General features: G+C 39.8%; 2 protein-coding genes across 3 annotated transcripts in view; one reads left to right on the top strand and one right to left on the bottom strand.

Moving 5' to 3' along the window:
• Positions 1–1,656: 1,656 nt before the first annotated feature.
• GGNBP2 (gametogenetin binding protein 2) lies at positions 1,657–20,349 on the bottom strand. Of its 2 annotated transcripts, none has more exons than XM_074890440.1 (13): positions 20,227–20,349; positions 16,290–16,370; positions 13,955–14,208; positions 12,881–12,979; positions 9,718–9,831; positions 7,811–8,020; positions 6,638–6,812; positions 4,992–5,186; positions 4,200–4,350; positions 3,899–4,024; positions 3,666–3,817; positions 3,017–3,265; positions 1,657–2,311 (listed from the first exon to the last, which is right to left on the bottom strand). In XM_074890440.1, the coding sequence occupies exons 1-13, from the start codon at positions 20,317–20,319 to the stop codon at positions 2,108–2,110; spliced, it is 2,103 nt and encodes a 700-aa protein (XP_074746541.1). In that variant the 5' UTR covers positions 20,320–20,349; the 3' UTR covers positions 1,657–2,107. The 2 variants fall into 2 exon arrangements, with proteins under 2 accessions (XP_074746541.1, XP_074746542.1); XM_074890441.1 differs by having other exon boundaries at positions 7,817–8,020.
• The window catches only part of MYO19 (myosin XIX), a 28,630-nt gene continuing 28,371 nt past the window's right edge, over positions 20,259–20,517 (top strand). The window contains exon 1 of the mRNA XM_074890437.1: positions 20,259–20,381. The gene's annotated coding sequence lies outside the window, so the exon portion shown is untranslated. The remainder of the gene's footprint in view (positions 20,382–20,517) is intronic.

The raw sequence follows: 20,517 nt of genomic DNA, 5'->3' as shown, positions 1-20,517 counted from the left end.
ATTTTATACAGAAGTCAAAAAGCATCCAAAAATGCAATACAGGTTCTAAAAACGAGACCACCGGGGGATTCTTTTACCTCTGTTTTGCTGTTTCTCTGCAGTCGCCCCAGGCAGGGTCCCTCCCGCTGCAGAGGAGACGCTGGCACCCATCCACATCCCGAAAACCCGCAGCCCTGGGTGCAGGGAGCCCGACCACGGACAACTGTAGCCACGGGCATTTTGTGAGCAGCACCTGCCGACAGCCGAGCTGGCCGCAGCCGCTCTGGTACTCGCCCCTTTCCTCCAGGATGTGACCCTGAGCACTAAATTACTCGAGCGGTCTGCGGTAACACTGCCTTTAAAACATTTCTTATGATTTCAGCTCATGGTAAAGCTCCAAACAATAAATACCCCACTAAAAAGTGATGGTTTCATCAATTCCCAAGGACATCAGCCCTCCGAACCAGCTCCCGGTGCGTAAGCAGCGCGCGGCAGCTCCGCTCTGTGAAGTTAACTGCAGCTTTCCCACAGCTGACAAACGGAGGATTTGATGAAAGAAACCACCATGCCAAGGACTCCTCTTCCTCGTTAGAGATGGAAGCTTCTTCCTTTTGCAAAATTAGCCTTTTGCCGTGACAAACGCAGGGGCCGTGTGGCTTCGGAGGAAGCTGAAGGTTCATTTCCATGAAGCCAAATTTCACGGTGAGAATCCGGAGCGGGAGCGCTGCCGGTGCGTGTCCCCTGCGGCTCCAGCGACCGAACCCTGGGTTCATGGAGCGCCCTGGGCGCATCGGGCACCACCCCGCACGCTGCCTCTTTGGAACGTGTCTGAAGCACGAAGCAAAGCCAACAGAAATCACCTCTTTCCCTTTATTGGAAGCACGAAGGGACCACAGTACAGAAAATGAGGCAATTAGAAATTATATTATGGCATTCTGCTCCTGCCCCCCCCAGTCAGAAAGTTTTTCTTTTAGTGACAGCTGCCACCAAAACCTGAGCATTGTTGTATAAAAAAGAACATTCATTTTTATAGTTTTCTTACGTGTTTTGTAATTGAGTGAAATAATTGGCAAATATATCTTAACTCATATGCAAAGGGACTATTTATCTAACTTGGAACAAACTATGAAGCTGAAGCTCACTCAAAACCATATTTTTTACACCTGATTTTGTAAACCAGCTTTAAAATAACCAAGTGGGGGAGTGTATCCACAGAGCATGACCTCCTTTAAACCTAGAAGTTAGTTGAGGCTTTTTTATTACGACAAAAACATTTGTATCTTGGTTTCAGTTTGCAAACGTAATTTTTAATTCCTCCATTTTCTGAGTTGCGCCTGTACAACAAACAGCCTCCATCTCTAGACACACACCAACACTAACAGCTCCCAGGCTGAGCGCCGCAGGAGCCAGCTCGTGGCAGCTGAACTCTGACACTGCAGAACCTACCACCACCTCCAGTCTTGTCGATTTAGTACCGGGTTTTAAACTGGTTTTTTTCTTCACCTTCCCCACCCCGTATCTTGACCGCTTGGCAGATCACCCTCTTACAAACCAGCCATGCCCTTAGATACCCTATTTGTAAGATTCTCCATGAAGCCACGCAGAGAGGGAAGCGACTGCCGTCCACCCCGGCAGCAAGAACTCAGGAGGGCTGAAAGCAGAGACGCGTACGCCAACTTTTACTATGCATATTAATAAATATTCTTTATTTAAATTTTGCACATTGCGCTTTAACATATTACATCCAAAACATTTTGCAAATGGATGTCTACTTTGTAAAATCTTATATTCAGCTCATCGTCATTCTGTACAGAATTATAGGTACAACATTACTTTGCCACTAGTTTGCTTTTTGTAAGTCTCACAGTAAGAGAAACATTTAATGAAAAGAGATGGCTTAAATTATAAGAGAGGCTTGCACAGCTACTCAACTAAAGATACAAGCCTGAAGAAAGAACAAAATTAATGAAATCACCTCCACCAGCCTTCCCAAAAAACCAAGAAAAAAAAAGAATCACATTAATTTAAGATAAAATTTTGCCATAAGTCACTAAATTAAGTTTTTGAAAGAGAAGGCGCAGTAGTCATCTTGAGAATTTCAGTGAAAGACAGAGCTACTTTATTGTATTTAGTTCGCTCCAGCTGTTGTCAACCAACCGTTACAAATGGGCCCCTTGTGATCATTTAAGCGGCAGTATTTATTAAATTTCTCCTTCAGATGCTGTCGGTATTGTTCTCTATTGCTGTAAAAAGACTTGTTGTTTGCCATAAAGGACTGTATTTCATCTTGTGAGATAAAGATTTCCTCATCAGAAGTGCATTCAGACTCATCCTACAAATGAAAACAGGCATTTAAGAACACGAGCATCGCCCCTCCTGCGCAGCACAGCCGGCCTGCGGCTGTACACATTGCCTACAGTCGCTCGCAAGGAAGGTGTAGCCTCCACATCACGACACCACGAGGCTTAGGCGGCCAATCCACTCACCCAATCCCCACACAGGGCTCTGCTATTTTTTGGGGGTAAGAGGCACCTATGCAGTCACGAAATCTAACAGAATAAGCTTCAGAGTCTTATACGTTTCCATTGAAAGCGGATGGCTTTTGTCAGTTTAGGAAAAAAAAAAAAAAAAGAAAAAAGGATGTAAAGCAAGGGGAAGAGAAGGGAAGGAGACAGAAGAAAGTTGTCCAAGGAGCCTGTAGTGGGAAGTAGCATTTGAGGCATGAAGGCAGCAATAAAGCACGCTTCATTTCATGGAATAATGCAATCCTTGATAATGAATACTTATAATACAAGTTCTGTCACTCGCATTCCAGTGACGGGCAATTTCTCCTCCTCTGCAAAGCGTCTCAGCTATATACTTTACAGAGAACACGGAAAAGCAAACAAACTGCTGGGAGAGCGAGCCACGACTGAGCTCAGTTACAGTCTCTCTTGTAACAGTTCTCAGCGGGATTTGAGTTCTAAACCCCATCCTCAATCCCAAGGATTTAAAGCAGTATGCTACAACTGAAAATTCAAAGGAAGTGGTTACTTACAAGGAGTTCCACTAAGCTCTTGGCACCTTTTCCAGTATCGGGAACAAGTGACATTTCTGTAGGTTCTGCAAACTGTGACACACTTTTCATATGCTCAAACCAAGGCAACTGCTGCCCGCTTTTTTCTGAGCTACAGCAGCTTTCAGCATGTGTGTCTTTGGTCTTGTCGCGATGAAATTCTGTGTGCATGATATTTCCTGAGGTCTCTCTGTTACCTGAATCTGCCATACAGCTTCCAAGTTTCTGAATCTAAAATGGAAAATAGCCCATAATGAACTACTAGCAGCGTTAAACCTGAAGCACTCGCGTTTCAGATGGAAGCAGGAGGGAAAGGGGAAAGGAAAGAGTTCAAAAGAGCGAGGATGTGTGTTTTTAAAAATGTGTGTTCCCAGGGAGGAGGGGGGAATGGCATGTTAACTCACTGAGAGCACACAAAAGTGCTCGTGCTTCGGAGCACAGGGGAGGAGACTCCTTCCACCACAACCTATTCTAGGAAGGACCTCAATTCCAAAACTTGGACGGAGCGGTAACAGCAGATCCTTGTTACCCCACTTACAGCATTAGTCCCAACTGAGATCTGAAATACTTTTGTAACTACTTTGAAACGTGTGCATTTAAATAAGCATTCTGGAATAGCTGTGTTCCTTACATGTTCATTCTCACACTTCAAAGTTTTACTTTTCTTTTTCTTCTTTTTGTTTTTGCCTTTTATGTTATTCTCTTCCGAATTAGCCCAACATTCCACACAGCTGTCTCCATCCTCCTCTTTGTCGTCACAGCGATGGACACATGAATCATCTCCTGCAAAACACAGGCAATTTTCTTCTCAGATACTTAAGTTTTGCAGATACTAAACCGATATCATATTCTTACCAAACCTACCATTTTCGTCATGGTTGCAAATGCCTTCGGTGCAGGCCACATCTGATCCCTCCCGAGATCCTGTCTCGCTGCCCTCCATGCTAGACGAATAGCCACAATCACTACCATTACAGTGCGGAGATAAACCTGAGACAAAGGGAAAAGTTACCCTAATCTAAAGTAGCTGGTGCATATTCTTTTGTTATGCCTCCAACAAGACAGAATTCTTAAAAAAAAAGTTAGTTTTAAAAATAGCCGAGCACTGTTTACTCCAAAACCAGCAAATGTTTTTAAAAGTGAAAAATAATGACATTTAACATACCTTTCTTAATTTTAGGTGAACCTAATAGGGTACCACTACTAGGACAGGTGCAAGAAGTGCTTTCATTAGTAACAATTACTTCTACACAATTGTTAGCTTCTTCGGTGCTACCACAGGCTTTGCAACTACTTTCCGTGAAGTTCGAGTTTTCCTTAAAACAAGAACAAAAAAAGACTTGCAAGTACTGAAAGGAGCTCAGCCAACATCTTTATAAAGGATTCTCTTTCCACAAGAAAAAAAACAGCTGACACGGACTGATAACAGGCACAGTATTGCTTAAAATTCTTGAAGTACAGGACAACTGAAAAAAAAAACCCAACTACTTTCCCCACAAGAACACGACCTACAGTTAGCCCATTAGGTTCAGTCAAGAGATCCAGGGTAATAATCGCACTTATTCAATTAAAGCTTCCCCCTCTCCAAAAACTCAATGATAATTGTCTGCCATTAACATTTGAATTCCCATATTCTAAGTGATCTTTAAGAAATGATTGTTGAAAAATATTCTAGCATAACCTGACCCCCTAGATGTAGGATTTAAAAAAAACCAAACAAAAACAAACCACCAAACCCCCAAAAGCTAAGGAGTTCCAGGCAACTACTTACAAACAGACTGTACTAATCTGTGAAAGTATTAAATTCCACTAGTGATCAAAAACTAGTTCCCAAAACCAAAATACAGTAAAAACCTCTCGAGAATTCTAACACAGAACAGTGAGCTGATGAATGAGGCACCAACTTAGAAATCTAGTTATTTAACAGCAGCAAAAAGCCACAGCTATCAGTGCTTACCTTTGCTTGATTTATTTCCTTCTCTTCTGTTGCCTGCAAAGGAGTAGGGATCTCACACACACACTTATTTTTCCGCCTGTTCTTTCTTTTTTGGCGCTTCTTCTCTTGTTTAAGTTCTCGCACTCTTTCTTCTTCTGAAAATTCTTCACAGAGCTGTTCCAATCGACTAATACCCTGCACTTTTTCCACAGCCATCTGTTTATAAGAGGTTAGATCTATTTATAGATGTTAACACAATTCAAGCTTTTACATTTATAAAAAAGGAGGAGGAAAATAGCTGGTAAGTACTTTTTTTATGGCCCAGATTTGCAATTTTCACTGAAAAGTTGCGGAACTGATCGCATTTTTGGATCTGTTTACGTGGTAGATACTCTTAACTATTTAACAGAGCAGCACAAAAACCCCACATTAGAACTACTGCCATGGAATTCCTGCAGCTCTTTGTCTAGGGTAACCAGTGAAAAATCTAACTCATTTTCTAAGCAGTTCAATTTTGAAGTGTAGATGTATTTCAAAATATAGCAAGTATCTAAATATGTTCCTTAATATTAAATTGAGAACAAATATCATAATGGCACATCTACCTACGAAGTTACAAGAATATAGTTAAACTAGTAAACTATTCTGGATCAATGCTCCTACAGAGGTAAAAATAAATTCATGCGTTTTGGGGTTTTTTTTGGTTTTGTTTTTTTTTTTTTCCCCCCCAGATCACTCTGGGAACTCCTTAAGCCAAAATGAGACATCATCATCCCCACTCACCTTAGAAGAGGACCCCATATAAAGATATAACAGTTTTGTATTTCAAATTCATAGCCAACCTTGCATGCCAGTGTAATTGCCCGAGTTTTACAATGTCAATGAACTTTCAACACCGTACTTCACTAGATTAAAAACCACCACAACAAAATCTGACAAAAATGCCACAGCATACCACGTCCAATGCCACTTCCATTATAGGTCTTTAAAAAAATTACTTGTAAAAAACCTCCAAGGACTAACTAGATTAGGGTTCCACTACGTTCTTTCCCAAACTGATTTTGATCAGATTCTTCTCTGATGTTGTAGAAGTTTTTAGAGAGAACTGTCATTATGAATGGAAGATAAACATAACAGAAAAGATCTCTGTCATGCCGAAGGGGAAGGATACTATTGGCGTACGTTAAAGGAACTGCACGGCTTGTGTCTGAAGTTCCAGATCCCACAGGATTACAGAGTGCACTCGGAACACACTGAATGCAAGAGTTAGCAGTTGTGTTTGTAATTCAAAAGCACATCCTCCATTTTTACTAATAAGCCAAATAAAAACTATTGTAGCCAGAGCTACTTCAAATGCTCTCAGGTAGGAATACCTTCACTGGGAATTAAAAACGTAGAAGATCCAGCGTACTGTAACGTGCAGCTTGGAAAGTAAAAGCAAGCCTCAATCTTTTAAGTTCCCGTAGAGGTCACATCGGAATGCAACTCAGTTGTGCTACACATTGACACGACACAACTGCTGCTTGCAGCGAACAAGGGACTGAATGCAACCCCCTTGAAGCTCCTTCCAGCCCAACGTTAGTAGAAAGCAGAAAAATAATTTTAGTGTAAACGCACACAGTTACTATAGCAGTTCAAATACAAGTTAGATAAAACTTGATTTTTACCTCAAAGCTTTTGCGTAAAGCATCAACACCTAGGTAAAAAAGCATCTGCCACGTTTGTTCCTCAGCCCGCAACTTTTGCCAGATTCGGTGTAATCTTTCATAAAGATGAATACCCAGGCAGGTCAAAACTTCTTCTTGGGCTATGTCTATTGTCTTAGCATGCCTTTCTCTTCGTCTAAAGGAAGAGTTGAACCAAAGTATAGTACAGTTAAAGTAGCTGGAAGTCTACCAAGAGATCAAAGCAGTTCAATGACGTATTTTCTTTAGGTACGACTGAAGATATGTTTGCGTGAACAGCTTTTTAAATCGAATTCTGCTGTGCTGCATGCGGATGCAAAATAGAAAGGACCAGGTCAGAACCACTGCTGCGTTCCCGACACGTTCATCTGTGCACGGCGCCGTTAAGCTGCGCTGTGCCTTCCAACCTGCGACTGCTGGCGGCGTTGCCCCATCGGTCTCTGCTTGCTCCTACTAGGAGGGATCAGCAGAGTTTTAATGCCAACGAGGTGCAGCCAGTCTTTTGTTTCCTAGATTTTGTATTTCATTTATATAGCAAATATTTCAGCTTCCTAGACATTTATGTGTCAGTTAACTGAAGCTGAATGAACACACATACTTACCATACAAAGTAAAAATATTTCAGTATTAGTCTATTGTCTATTAAGGAAAAATCATTATAAAAGGATTTACCCTCCTAATCAAACAGTTATGATTGAGCTTTACAGATATTGAGCTCAGAATTGTATTTTTTCACTGGAAGATTTTAAGATGCTAAAACAGGTTCAGAAATTATTATAATATACAAATGGCGACAAAATTAAATTGAACCCTTGGCATTCAATAAAACTGTCCAGGAAGGTTCTCTTTCTATTTCGCATATTTTGGACACCTCAATGGAGAAGCAGGCAGCCCTAGGGAGTGAACAAATGAACTAGAAGACATTTGGCAATTTCTTTCAGTCTTGCCTTCAGAGTTAAATGCCCTTTGAAGTCGGAAGCACATATAAAGTCTTTGCTACTTGGAAGCACTATCCTGAAAGTCTACTTCGATATGAATATTCACAGTCGGAAGTTTATTATGCAGCAAGGAGGCAAAAATCACTTTTGCAAAATACATTCAATAAGAAAATAAAGAAGCAAAGCGCTAGATAGCCCACTCTAGCAAATTACATACTCATACCCTCCTGCGAACTCGGGTTCAGCGCGACCCAAGAGGTGTGCGATGAAATCTGTTTCGCAGCACACGTGTATGTGACGTTCGTGGGGACAGCAGCGCAGACCCTCGTACAGCGCAGCGCAGTAGCCCTTTTCTTTGCTGCAGTCTAGCTCACCGATAAGAATATTGTATGCCCGAAGTACTTTATTTTTGCAGTCAGTGCAAAACCTGTGTTAAAACAGAACGTAACAGAACTGACTTCTTATTCAAACAGAAATTTAGACCCGCTTAGTCTAAGTTATAATATACTGAGCTATTTCATAGTGCATGCTATATTTAAACTAGGTCACACAAGGTTTATGTTACTTCAAAAGGTAAAATAGCAAGACTTTGGCTGTAAGCCATGTAAGTTTACTGTATGTATTATACCACCTATCATATATATTACAAGTCTGGATATCAGCTTTCATGCTCCAAGGCATAAATCAGGCTAATTGTTAATATGAAGAAATTCCTATATGGATATACAATTCCATATTCGTTCAAAGATCAGAAATCTAATAGTGAACAAACTGAATCATTAGTACAAGCCAGGGAAAAAATGCCTCTCAAGTAACACACTTCACGTTACTTTACAGCAATTATTTAAAGTATATTCAAGTGAGTGATGAGCAATAAGAAAAAAAAAGTTTCCTCTGTTGCCTGCTGTATAAGAGCAATGTTTCCACTACAAGCACCTTTAAACGTATTTTGAATTATTAGATTACTGCACAGATAGCCAAACAAGGTTTATTTATAACACAACGTATTCAATTTAAACACGTGATAGCTCAGATAACTAATGAGAAGAGTATGGTTATGAAGTCCGTTACAATCAAAATACAACCAAATTAAGCTCATTCTATAAGAGGAGTAAACTTCAAGAAGCTACAAAACCTCTTGCTGTATTATTCTAAAAATGCAAGTCAGACAAGCTGCTCACATTTCAGCTTTCAGCTTGAAAAGCTGGCTCTTCATGCCATCTCTGGATGGTGTTTTTCCCTTTCCTAGTTTGTCCAGTCACTTGACAACACTAAGTCAAACATATTTTGATGTTTGATAGAACTATGATAACTGGCTAGTTTCTGTGGTGAAAGGAAAGAAAACAGTAATATTATTGCAGGTTAGCATCAGGAAGGCTGCCAACACCATGTTTAATGTCACAGGAGATTAAAGTTATTTTGTTTCCAAAGTGTTATTTCCACACCACCACCACCCCCGCACCCATCTGTGCCCCCACAGTTTATATCAGAACCTTGAGAATACTGGAAATTAAAACTTTTTAATCAGCATGGTAGCTACCATACACATGCAACAACAGTTTAGTGGCCTATTTTTTCCCCTGCAAGAGAGACCTAACAGCATTAGCACGACTAAGTCATAAACAACTGCTTTAAAACAGCGATTTACAAGCAGCACCAAGCCTAAAATCTGCTGCTGTTAGTTTAGTTCACATTATTTTGAACTTGCACATACTCCCCGAAAGCCTAAAAGAAGGCACAGTCCCAAACACAGTAGGCTACTTGTGAAAGAACATACACAGTTTTAACACATCAAATTGTAAATCATAGCTTTTTTGGTTAGGATTAAATTAAGACAAGTAGCTATGACTTCATTTGAGGTCTCCACAGTTCCCCTACCATAACCCAGAACAATAGGTAAAACACAAAGAATATTTCACCATCTTAGTCTCATCAGCTGTTACAATGCAATCTGGCAAGGTTCTTCATCACCATGAAGCTTAGATCTTAAAAATTTTAGAAGGGTATCAGAAGAATCCTCTATGCTTTTAAACTTTTGTGGGAACTCTACATCCATTGCAATTCACAAAAAAATGCAGCACGTATTCCTCCAAACGAAGGTGTGTCTTTGCTCTTTTAACATACCTGTGTTTTCGTAGATAGGTTTCTAATGTTTCTAAAAGACAACTAGAGTCAATTAGAACTACTTCATCCCTGCATTCCTGGGACATGAGCTCCCACACATCCATCCAACAACCCCTGCAAAAAAAAATGTAAGAAACAAAAGACTGTACGTTATCCTGTTAGGGGTTTAGAAAAGCAGCAAAATAAAGCATCATTAGTTTACCTGACTGCTCCCTGAAAAGGTCCATAGTGGAAAGTGATGCTACACTTGCTCTCCTCCTTCCTGCTGTCTTCACTATTTTTCTTATCTGCACTTAACTCTCTGTACTGAGTGTGCTACTGCTCCCTTCACTGTCACACAGTATTAAAAAAAACATTTTTTCTGAACTTATACCATGTATGTTATGACTTACTTATTCTTCCTAAACAAATGCTATGAAAATGCTACCATGTTCCTTAATTTACTTTGGGTCCTGTATAGGATAAGCCTTAACTTCCAGTATAGTTAGGGTCAGACATGAGATACAAATTTTGCTGTCTGTGTTCATAAATCCAGATTCATAATGACTTTTTAAAGTTACAGCTGAAAGCCAATAGTAATTTTTTCAGAATACTACCTTAAGTATAGACTTATGCAAGTTTTAATACTCCTGGCAGATTAAATTTCATGACAACTTACTAAAAATCAAAACAAAAACCCAAAGAAAAAAGCAAACCAAAACCCCCAAACTTCCACACATCTACCACCATGAGAAACCATAAAGACACCCTACATTAAATTTCCAAAATTTGTTAAAAACTCCAAAGTTTAGTTTTTTTTACACACAGTTGGGTATGCTAAAAGTACACTTACAGAGCAAAGAACAAACTTTCAATAGCAAGTCATGTTTACTTACAGGCTTGTCTACGCTTGACATTTTATCAGAACGGTCATTTCTGTTTAAGCTCATGTATGGATACAACAGAGCAAGGGAACAGGGGAAGCAGCACTCCTATTTAATAATTAGCTCCTCAAGAGTATTTATGTATGCTGTTAGATAGTTTGCCAGATCATATGGCTTGCATTTATGAGAGGTTAAAATGCTCCTTAGCCCTGAATGGAACCCAGTAGCCATAAACCAGGCACACTGAAACCAAGGACGTCAAATAACTCTCAAGTGGTATTAGCTAGTTACGTAACTTGTATAATTAAACACACAATTGCAATTCAAAGCCTTTTCTGGGTGTATAAAATGCCTTACAGATGCAACTCGTCTGAAGAAGTTTCTTGTAATGAAGACAACCAGAAGCTCTAAGTTGATAAATAAAATTTGTTCTGTAAGACAATTCTATTTGACCCCTCCATGTCTAGGCTGTTAGTGTACTTGCTTCCACTCAAGGCAGTGGATTTATTTGGAAAAATATCAGTACTGATACACCCTGATCACTTCTGTAGCATAACAAATGGGTATCGACTGAGCAAGCAGAGCCCAAGCCAGGTTTCTTTAGCGAACTACACTGATTGTCCACAGTTATCAGATAAAGCTGAAAGCTTTACTTGCAGTATATTAAAATACTGCTCTTCCACATATTCTCTATTAACCTGCCAACATTCAAAATACTAAGGGGATTTATTCCAGCATGAATTGAGGAAATGAAGGCAGCATTTTCCTCTCTATTCATTCAGTTTCAGAATTGTTCTGCCTTGCCAAAATGGTAAGTGCAGGTTCCATGATATATGTTCTTACACAGAAGAGATTAATCTTACTAAAAACAAAGAAAAAAAAAAACAAACCCACTTACATAACGCTTTGAATTTGCTTTATTTAAAAAAATATATATCCCTATGATCTTTTGCTTGTGTAACATAAGCTTTGAACTAATTATATGAAAAGCCTGTAACCAAAATATAATAGGACATAATGATTAGCTACCACTATCCTCAAGCAGCACAAGTAAAAATCAAGTGTCAAATTCCACATGCCTAGCATCTCAGGGGATTTATCTAAACCCAAAGAGACTCAAGTCTGCACAGAAAAATACATGTCCTGTAACTGGAAACCATGATCAAGCTTTTATAGGTTGTGTGCTTAACCAGAAGCGGAACACAACTGACTAAAAAAGGTCCAGGACACTCCAACTAAGCATGGTAGCCTAATTTATTGGTCATCATAAAAAAAAATAATTATGAAAAACACTCCACAAATGAGAAAAGCCCCCAAAATCCACAACAGATTTACCAGGTTAACCAGCTGGAAAAAAACATTTCAACTTCAAGATAGAGAGGCATATATGCATTTTACAGAGTTATAGTTTTAACCCTGCAGCCCAACCACAATAAAGCCCTTTATTAACAGTTGTGCAAGGCATTTTTAATAATCCCAAGCAAAATGATGTATATTTGTTTAGCATGTACCCTTTCACCTCAATGTGAGAAAAACTGCTGATCAATCATTTTGCTGTAGAGCACAAAAACCAGTTTGTCTTTCTGGAGCATTGTTTATATCACAATGCAGAAGCCACCATGCCCTGAACAGACTATATTCTAAGTTATGTCAGACGAGATATGAAAAGCTCAGAGAGCACTGGTTTGTAATGGCCAAGTTGCATTTTGCAATTGGTTTTGAAATTAAACATGGATATTTTTTTATACAGAAAAAAACCCAAAAAAACCTAAACTCCCCACCACCAAGTAAAGAACCCAAAAGCCAAGAGGCAAAAATGGAACAGCTAGCATTAACAAACAAGTTTAGGGAAACGCGTGATTTCACATCATTGCCTTAAACTTTGTATGAAAGCATCACTGCGAAGGAGCACAGATCTTGCGTTGGGAGGTCAGAAGACCTTAGAGCACTAGTTGTGTCCAGCCAAAGGGTGAGCAAGGGTGGCGGGGAAAGTATTAAACATCCTACTGATAAGACTGTCACTCTTACTGCCCCAAAAAGGGCTAACTACCTTCTTATGAAAACCTGTGGAGAAAGGCTCATGCCCTACAACACACGCTGACCAAAACTCCTGGGTGTCTCTGTTCCTCTCCCCCACAACTAGCTGGGTCTACTATAACCCAGGTAGCTTGGAGATGACTACTCTGGCAAACAGATAATAGCATAAGAATTGACCTCAATGATTAAAAATAAATTACTATCAATAGTCTGGCTCCTTAAAATATTTTAGATTGAACTGTGCATGTTAAACACAAGCTTACCCCAAAGGTTTTGGTTTGTGTGTGTCCAGGGAGTGTAACTGGCATCTCTTGTTCTTCTTACTTTTGGGAATTGCATCAATCATATCATTCAGTTTGGACCTACGGAAAAAATGTAACTTAGTATTCTGAAAACACAGTTACCCAGAGAAGTTTTGAAGCTCTTGATTTAGCTCACGTACCAGAAATAAGTATGCTAAAGAACATTAAATCTAAAACTTTCTTCCTGTCCCCCATTTTTACTTGTTACGACATATAATCCTGCAGTACACAAGGAAAATACAGTATAGATTTTTCAAGACAAATCCTAGCAAGCAAGATAAAGATAACCCACATCTAAAAGGCTATTGCATAACTTCGTAAGTAACAGACCTCAAGCAATGACACCTATTTCAAAAGTGCAGGGAACCGCTACGACCACTTTATCAAGTTACACTACCTCACCCTCCAAACCTCAACACCCCCAGCTCTGCACCAGCCTTTCCTACTTCTCACAGGCCTGCTAACTGGAGCAAGAAGCAGCATGAGCTGAAGCCAACTGGAAGGCAAAGGCACACTGTGGTGAGCAGCCATTGTTTGGTCTGCTGACAGCTGAGAAACAAATGGCACTGAGGCTGAGGCTATTTATTGTGCTAGCCAAACCCAGAAGGTTTCACTTTCTCACTGTTACCTTTCTACCCAAGAGTAGAAAGCGTTTTTTTGGGAGGTGTTAATTTTTTTAAATTATTTTTTACATGCAAAATAGTGGCGTGAAGAAACACTATTCTTCAAGAGATCAGGAAATACCCAAAGTGCCTATTTCAGATTAATGACTAAACATTTTAATATTCGTATCTTTCAATTGCAATCATGGCATTGTAACTGATGATAATGATATAAAAGATTAGGTCTTTAGGGTTTGTTTTTTCCCAGTTTAGGCAGTAACTAGTTTAACATGGCTGTAAAAGACAAGTATGTACTATAAGATTCAAACTTGCGACAATTTAGTATCACCAAGAAAGCTGCAAAGTCAAACGCACAGAAGCTAGCTCTCCTTTCCCCAGGTAACAATAATCTGAGCAGTTCTAAAGCACTTACCCATGCACATAAAACAGTGTATAAAGCTTTTTTGCATCAGTCATACAGCTTCGAGTTACAGAAAGAACCCCCTTTGGCCCTACTGTTAGGGGCTCCAGTGCTGGATTTCCAGACTCAACAAGTTGAGAAAACAAACGCTCCACACTACGACGACAGCCAACACACGGGACCAGCTGAGAAAGTGCACTCAAAACTTCACGGGATGTCACCATCATGGCAATATTTAGATCCTGCTGTTTAAGCATGCTATGTCTCTAAAAAAGAACAAGAAATTAAATAATTTAAAAAACCAAACAAACACAGACCAAACCTCCACATCTTAAACTGTTCAAGATTTCTTCACCTTCAATAGCATTTCCTTAACAAAACACACATGTGGAAACTGCTTGCAGTGCTCAGTTGGAGGTCACTGTCTTAATGTAGATCACTTAAAACACTTACTGTATGAACAAAACCACACTTGCTAACATCATAGGAGCAATTCTGCTCCAAGTCTTACAGTCTACCCTCTGGGAGGAAGCTAATATTCTTCTCCTCTTGTTCCCTCCTCCTACCACTCAAATCAGCAAACGCTTCTGAACAAACAGCACATCTCCCTGTCCTTATCAGGAAGCCCTTTTTTCTCCACCTCAGCACAGATGTTTTAATAAAGGGTCTCGCACACAATTCTGCAAGTTCTCATCTTCTACTCGCACCCGTTTTATCTTTGGCACATAGAAAGGAAATTCACGGATGCTCATCGGCATATATGGAAATCTCATTTACAACAAACTTGTTCTGTTCAGACCAAGACAATTTAGTAATATTTTTCCTGGAAGGCTATATGCCCCTTTTCCATTACAATTCTAATACCTGAAATTAAAAGAAGCACACATTAGTATTCAGGGTGAAACATTTTACTTCAGTAGTGAACATTCAACGTGCACTAACAATAGAACATTAAAGAGAACACCTTCTGATATTTCTTATGTCAGTAAACAATTCCAGGGAGTTTCTCCTGGTTCTTCTGTCAAACCCATCCAGGCACACATACACAGAAAAAGCACATACCCTTCTCTTTCTTCTTCTAACTGCTAAATTACTGGCTTGGACTTCAACCCTGAACGGCCACTAGCACAGTATGCAGAGGAGAGAAAGTCCCTCACACAGCAACCAACACATCTACACTTCGAATATCAGCACTACTGGCACTTTCCAACATCATCTGTAAACGCAGAGTCCTGTCAGTATATTAATTGTGAGCCTCATTTTTCCTTGGTTATACAAAGTACAGCATTGTAAGTGAGTTGTATCTATAGAGGGGATGTTTTGACACGACAGTATTTTCTGTGTTATTGTCGTATTGCACCACTTAAACACTCCTAATGGAGGAATGACTTGTCACAACTGCTGGGGAAAGAAAGAAAAGACCATACAACACAGCAAAACTAATCAATCCCATGGAACGTGTAAATACATCAACTGAAAAGAGAAAGTATTTTCAGCTCATTTTATGTAATACGTGTTAGGAAAAGTAAAGCTATTATCAGATAGCACTTAAGATTTATGCTCTTAAAGGCAGGCACATTAAATAATCTGACGAGTGATATCACTCTACAATAATCCTCTTTCCCGTAATTAATAGTACTAGTCACAGCAACAGCAGGAATGAGCTATTTTCACAACACAGCTATGCTTTATATGCAGTGTATGTCTGAACTGCTGCTGTCAAACCACACGTGAAGTGCAAGCTGCCTACCAGCAAACTGGCCTGTTCCTTTGGACATCAAGTGGCACAATTTTTCAGTTGCTACAAGGTGTTACAGCGCAACAGTTATTTGCCAGGGCCTTAGCAGGGAAGTTTCTATTGCTAAATCTTCAGGGGTACCACAAAACCATCTCTCGCTATTTAACTATATGTAATCTATAAGCTGGCATATTAAATCTATCTTGGTATGGTACTGATCATAAGAACTCCATCTTAAGCACACTTCCATTGGAAAAAGCAGTTCAAAAGTATTTAGAAAAAAAAAAATCAAAATGCATTTAGAAACGGTAGTTTCCGTTAGGTATAAACTGGCAGTGACCGGAAGATACATTGGTTTTACAAGTTTTCAATTCTCAATCAGTATGCAGCAACTGCCCCCTGACAAGGCAACAGTGGATAAGTGCTGTGAAATACAGAAAACTAATGTACCCGCTGTACTTCACCCCCAATACGTAACTGCATGTCGGTGCTGATGTGTCTTTTAAGTCATTCCAGGAGCGAGAACCTCCTAGAGAAGCGAAAGTACAAATCTAAGGAAAGCAAGATCTGGTATGTGGCCTTCTTAAAAACACAGAAGGATGTATTTACCTGAATGAACTGTTTTAGTTGTGCACTGTTATTCTGATGTCCGTCAAGGTTTAGCACATTATCAGGAAATTCCATCACCATCTATACAAGAGAGGGGGGAAAAAAAAAAAAGAATATATTTCGGAAAAAAGTCAAACACAGAGGATTATTTTATTTTACTTTCTTGAGGGAAATAAGACAAACTATGTTAAATGCTCATTCTTTTCACATAACTATTGGAAGCTTGGGAAAGGATAAGAGTAACAGTTTAGTACAGTGGATGTTTCAGCAAAGTAACTGTTTCACTAATATTATGTTCTAGAGGCAGTTTATAAATGGCAACTCTTAAATAGCTGTTATAGAGAAAGCAAAAGTTGCTAAATGGATCATCAGTACTTATATTACACTATCTACATGACTTGAGACTCTGTTTCAGTTAAAAAAAAAAATGTACTTCAACACACTGACGTCCAAATTGATCCAACAGCCTAACTCAATTTATAAAGCTATGAAGAAACAGTCACAACAGTTTAATGACTAAGTTGCCTCCTTCAAAGGCTAATTTAAAACCGTATTAACCCAACAAGGTACTCCAAGGTATACTTTGTTTTGTACGATTGCAGCTGCAACTCTTAAGAGGCTCAAAATAAAATGTTAAGCCTGCAGAACAATGTGATTACTCGTAAGTAATTAATATTTCTTTTCAAATTACTGAGCAACAAAGTGGGTAATTTCTTGGGGGGGGGGGGGTGGGGAATCAGTAAAATAATTGTCAGTCAAAAATCCATCTTTACAACCATTGAGAAAAATTAAACCAACTAGAAAAATGTGTACAGACTGGCTTAGTTGATCTTGTCCAAACTGAGAAATACAGAATTTCTCAATAGGAATACTGAAAGTTCACTTTAAAATCGGAAAGACAAAATAACAACTTTGATTAATAACTCTAATACCAACCAACACCAAATGAAATTGTGCAATTCACCCCTTTTCCTCTCTCCACCTTTCCTCAATTGTCCAGTAAAGACAGAATTCCCTGCCATCATCTGAATTGCTGACACTACCTCCAAAGAACTCATACGTTTAATTTCACAGGCACTCAACATTGCTCCAAAATAAATATCTATTCTCCAAGGCCAGAAAGCAAGGCAATATTTTGATCTCACATGTGCTAGAATGGGAACATTAGCACAGCTGTCTTATCTTCGTGCAGAAGTGTGCCACGGTCAGTGCTAATTCTGACCTCCCATGTATTTCTTTTCCAGTTTCCCATGCCTCTGACCCACACACGCTAAGCAGCAGCACAAGTTTTTGGTGCAGAATTACAGGTTTCCTACACTGCTCATTGATGCTTCTGTGGGGAATGAGCTACATGCAAAAGTAAAAGCTCTATCTGCCAATAACAGAGAGAAGAGATAAGTCTGCATATTTTTTCTCCCCTCACCTTCATCTCCCACTATCAGACAACACCCTTAGGTGTTTTGTACAACAGAGTGGAATTATCAAAGACTAAATTAATTCATGTGTCTGATGAGATTTTATTAAGTGGTTAAACATCAACCACCATCACACCCTGAACTGGAAGAAAAAAAATTCCCGTAATACCACATCAAATGGAATGTCTTCTAGAAATCATAAGAGCTGCTTAAGAAATGAAAAGGGTTAAGTATTTAAACTTCCTTTAATTTCTAGCTCAGCCATAAGAAACAGGAAAGTGTGATAGTGAACAATTCATTTAGAAGAGTAGAAACACATTGCACCTACAGAGCTTTCTATGCTACTACAAAACAATGTTACAAGCTTAAGAGCATTATAGGCCATTCATTCACTAATTTGCAATCACTGCTTCACTATTTCTAGATTTAAGGCATAGATTAAGTCTTCCAAACTGACTAACAGAACTTAAGTAGTCCCATTATTTGTAAAATCTGAGTTTTAAAAGAGGTCAACAGAAGCCAGTTACTATCAATAAACACTCCTGTTTTTTAAAGATAATGCTGCAGATGTACAATTATGTTTCAAAGACAACTGCATGGTTTGCAATAGCTCTCATTAAGAATTTAAAACATAAATTATAGACGACTGAGACAAGGAAGCTAAGAGTACATTCACTTGCTTCTGCAGATTTATTTAATAAAAGCCTCCAGAAACCACCTAGAAATCTGAGTACTTTGTAACAGTAACAAAATGGAAAAAAAATAAAAATGGACCCAAGATAAGATTTCTTCATGGTGAGGATGACTTGCACTTGCATAAATGCCTTTCATCCAGATGGATACAAAGCTGATTTAGAGCTATAGGAGCCTCTTCAATCATGAGCACGGCTTGCCTCTGGTGTAAAAAGTAGAAGGACAGCGACTACATAGTGTAATTGCACAAAGTTTGGGCCTGGTGTTAAATTCTGGAACTAAACCACAAATGGAGTTTTCGGTCAGTTGAAGTCATCTACCTGACACCTGGTATAGCTGAATTTTCACTCTCATTCTCTCAACCTATTAAACACAACAAAGGTAACAAGAGCATGGTAAATCATCTACTTAACACAATCTAATGAGTAATTTTCACTAGGGAGTCTGGGGGGGAGAAGAGAAACCTTAAGATTTTAAAACTACATAGGAAATGGAGGGGCAAAATAACTTTCAAGCCATGGCCAAGACATCAAAAACCCTCAAACTTACACTATTCCTACCCAGTGCTGGGTTCTCCAGGTAATCAACCACTCTAGGAGAGCTAGATATTGCTTTGGACAACTTAAGGGGAAACTTTGCCTAATGCACGAGCACAGCTAACCAGAGATGACAGACTATATAAAGCCCCAAAACCAGTGATGATATTTGGTAAATTAATAATATGCTGTCATTTAGAACAATCAAAACTAAAATACAGCAAAGACCCCATCTTCAAATGTAGCAAAACCAGATGGGATTAAGATAGATAATTTTAACAGTGGGATGCAGGGTTAAGAGGCTGCTTGAAGATACTCAATTGTTTTGTTCTGGAAGATGGAAGAAATTATATGATGAAGTTGATCAAGTTAGCTGATGCAAGTCAGGCATTCTTCTCCCATTCTACAACATGAGATTAGGAATTTAAAGTACACACATTTTACACCATTTAAAGTACCAGCAGTTACTGTCACACCACTGACAGCAACAGAAATCAAATACGAATAATTTAAGATACCAAATTACACAAAGTCCATTTTTATTTTCACCCCAACATATCCATGCCTTAAAACAAACGACAACTGGCTAGTTAGGGAATTTTCTTCTGTTTGCTCTGTGTTCACCTACGATGCAATTTCTGAGCCTTCCTCTAAACACTTGAGGAAGAGACTAGAGAGCCTCCAAGCTGCATTTAGTTCATTTTTCCACTGAATCTTCTGGAAATGGCAAAACCCCCATGTTTTTCAATTCAGAATAACACACTGAAAGGGAAACTCGCTCAGATTTGTCACTGTAGATACAGCAGGACATTATTACAGCCTCGATAACCCTTACTTTAAGCCAAAGCTTTCAAAAACACCTTTAGCCTTTTCTTGCCTATTTAAGGGCATAATAATTACCTCGTTGTAGACGTGGGTTTTAATGTTAATATGGCTCCCTTCCTTCAGTATTAACTGAAAAATGGCTTAGCTCCACATTTGGGCTTGGGCACCGAGACGTGCTTGTCACTCGAAAACAAGTTATGCCCAGGCCCCAATACAGCAATAACTTTCTTGTTATGCGGTTTGCATGTTTTCAGAGCTGGGCATCAGATAAAAAAGTTGCCACATTAAGCGCTGTTAACCCGAAGTGTTGCAAAGTCCCAAAGATTAACGCTGCAGGAGCAAAGGAGGAGCCTGGGCGGCCTGTCTGGGGAAAAGGCCTCGCCTGGGAATTGCAACACGCCGCCCGCACACGTTGCAAGCGGGAGGAGCGGGGGGACACCAGGCGCTCCGCGGGGCGCAGGCACTCACCGTGAGGGTGTCATCGATGTAGAGGGGGATCTGCCTCTTCTCGAAAGGGAATTCCTCCTCCCCGTCTCTGCAAACCGCGACCAGCCGCGCCATCTCTGCCCGCTGTTGCTGCTTCCTCCCCGCTCCAGCCTGCGAGCAGCCAAACCCCCGGGGAGGTAAATACCCGCCGCGCTTCCCCGGCACACTTTCACCAAGCCCGGGAACAAGCCTGCTTTACCCCATCGCCTGATTCACCACGCCGAGCCCCGGCCCCGCCGCCCAGCCCACGCCCGGGCGCGCAGCCTGCCCGCC

This window comes from Strix uralensis, chromosome 20, assembly GCF_047716275.1.
Source record: "Strix uralensis isolate ZFMK-TIS-50842 chromosome 20, bStrUra1, whole genome shotgun sequence".
NCBI classification, from domain to species: domain Eukaryota; kingdom Metazoa; phylum Chordata; class Aves; order Strigiformes; family Strigidae; genus Strix; species Strix uralensis.
The sequence above is the reverse complement of the archived record's forward strand: the minus strand, read 5'-3'. Positions and strand labels throughout refer to the sequence as shown.

Bases quoted from the DNA above. Each gene is read 5' to 3' on its own strand.
- GGNBP2 (XM_074890440.1), bottom strand. From the start codon at position 20,319: ATGGCGCGGCTGGTCGCGGTTTGCAGAGACGGGGAGGAGGAATTCCCT. The intron at 12,980-13,954 runs GTAAGTGCTTTA...TTTTTTCCGTAG, and splicing joins ACACTGTTTTATGTGCATGG to GTCCAAACTGAATGATATGA. The intron at 4,025-4,199 runs GTATGTTAAATG...CCTTTGTCTCAG, and splicing joins TTCACCTAAAATTAAGAAAG to GTTTATCTCCGCACTGTAAT.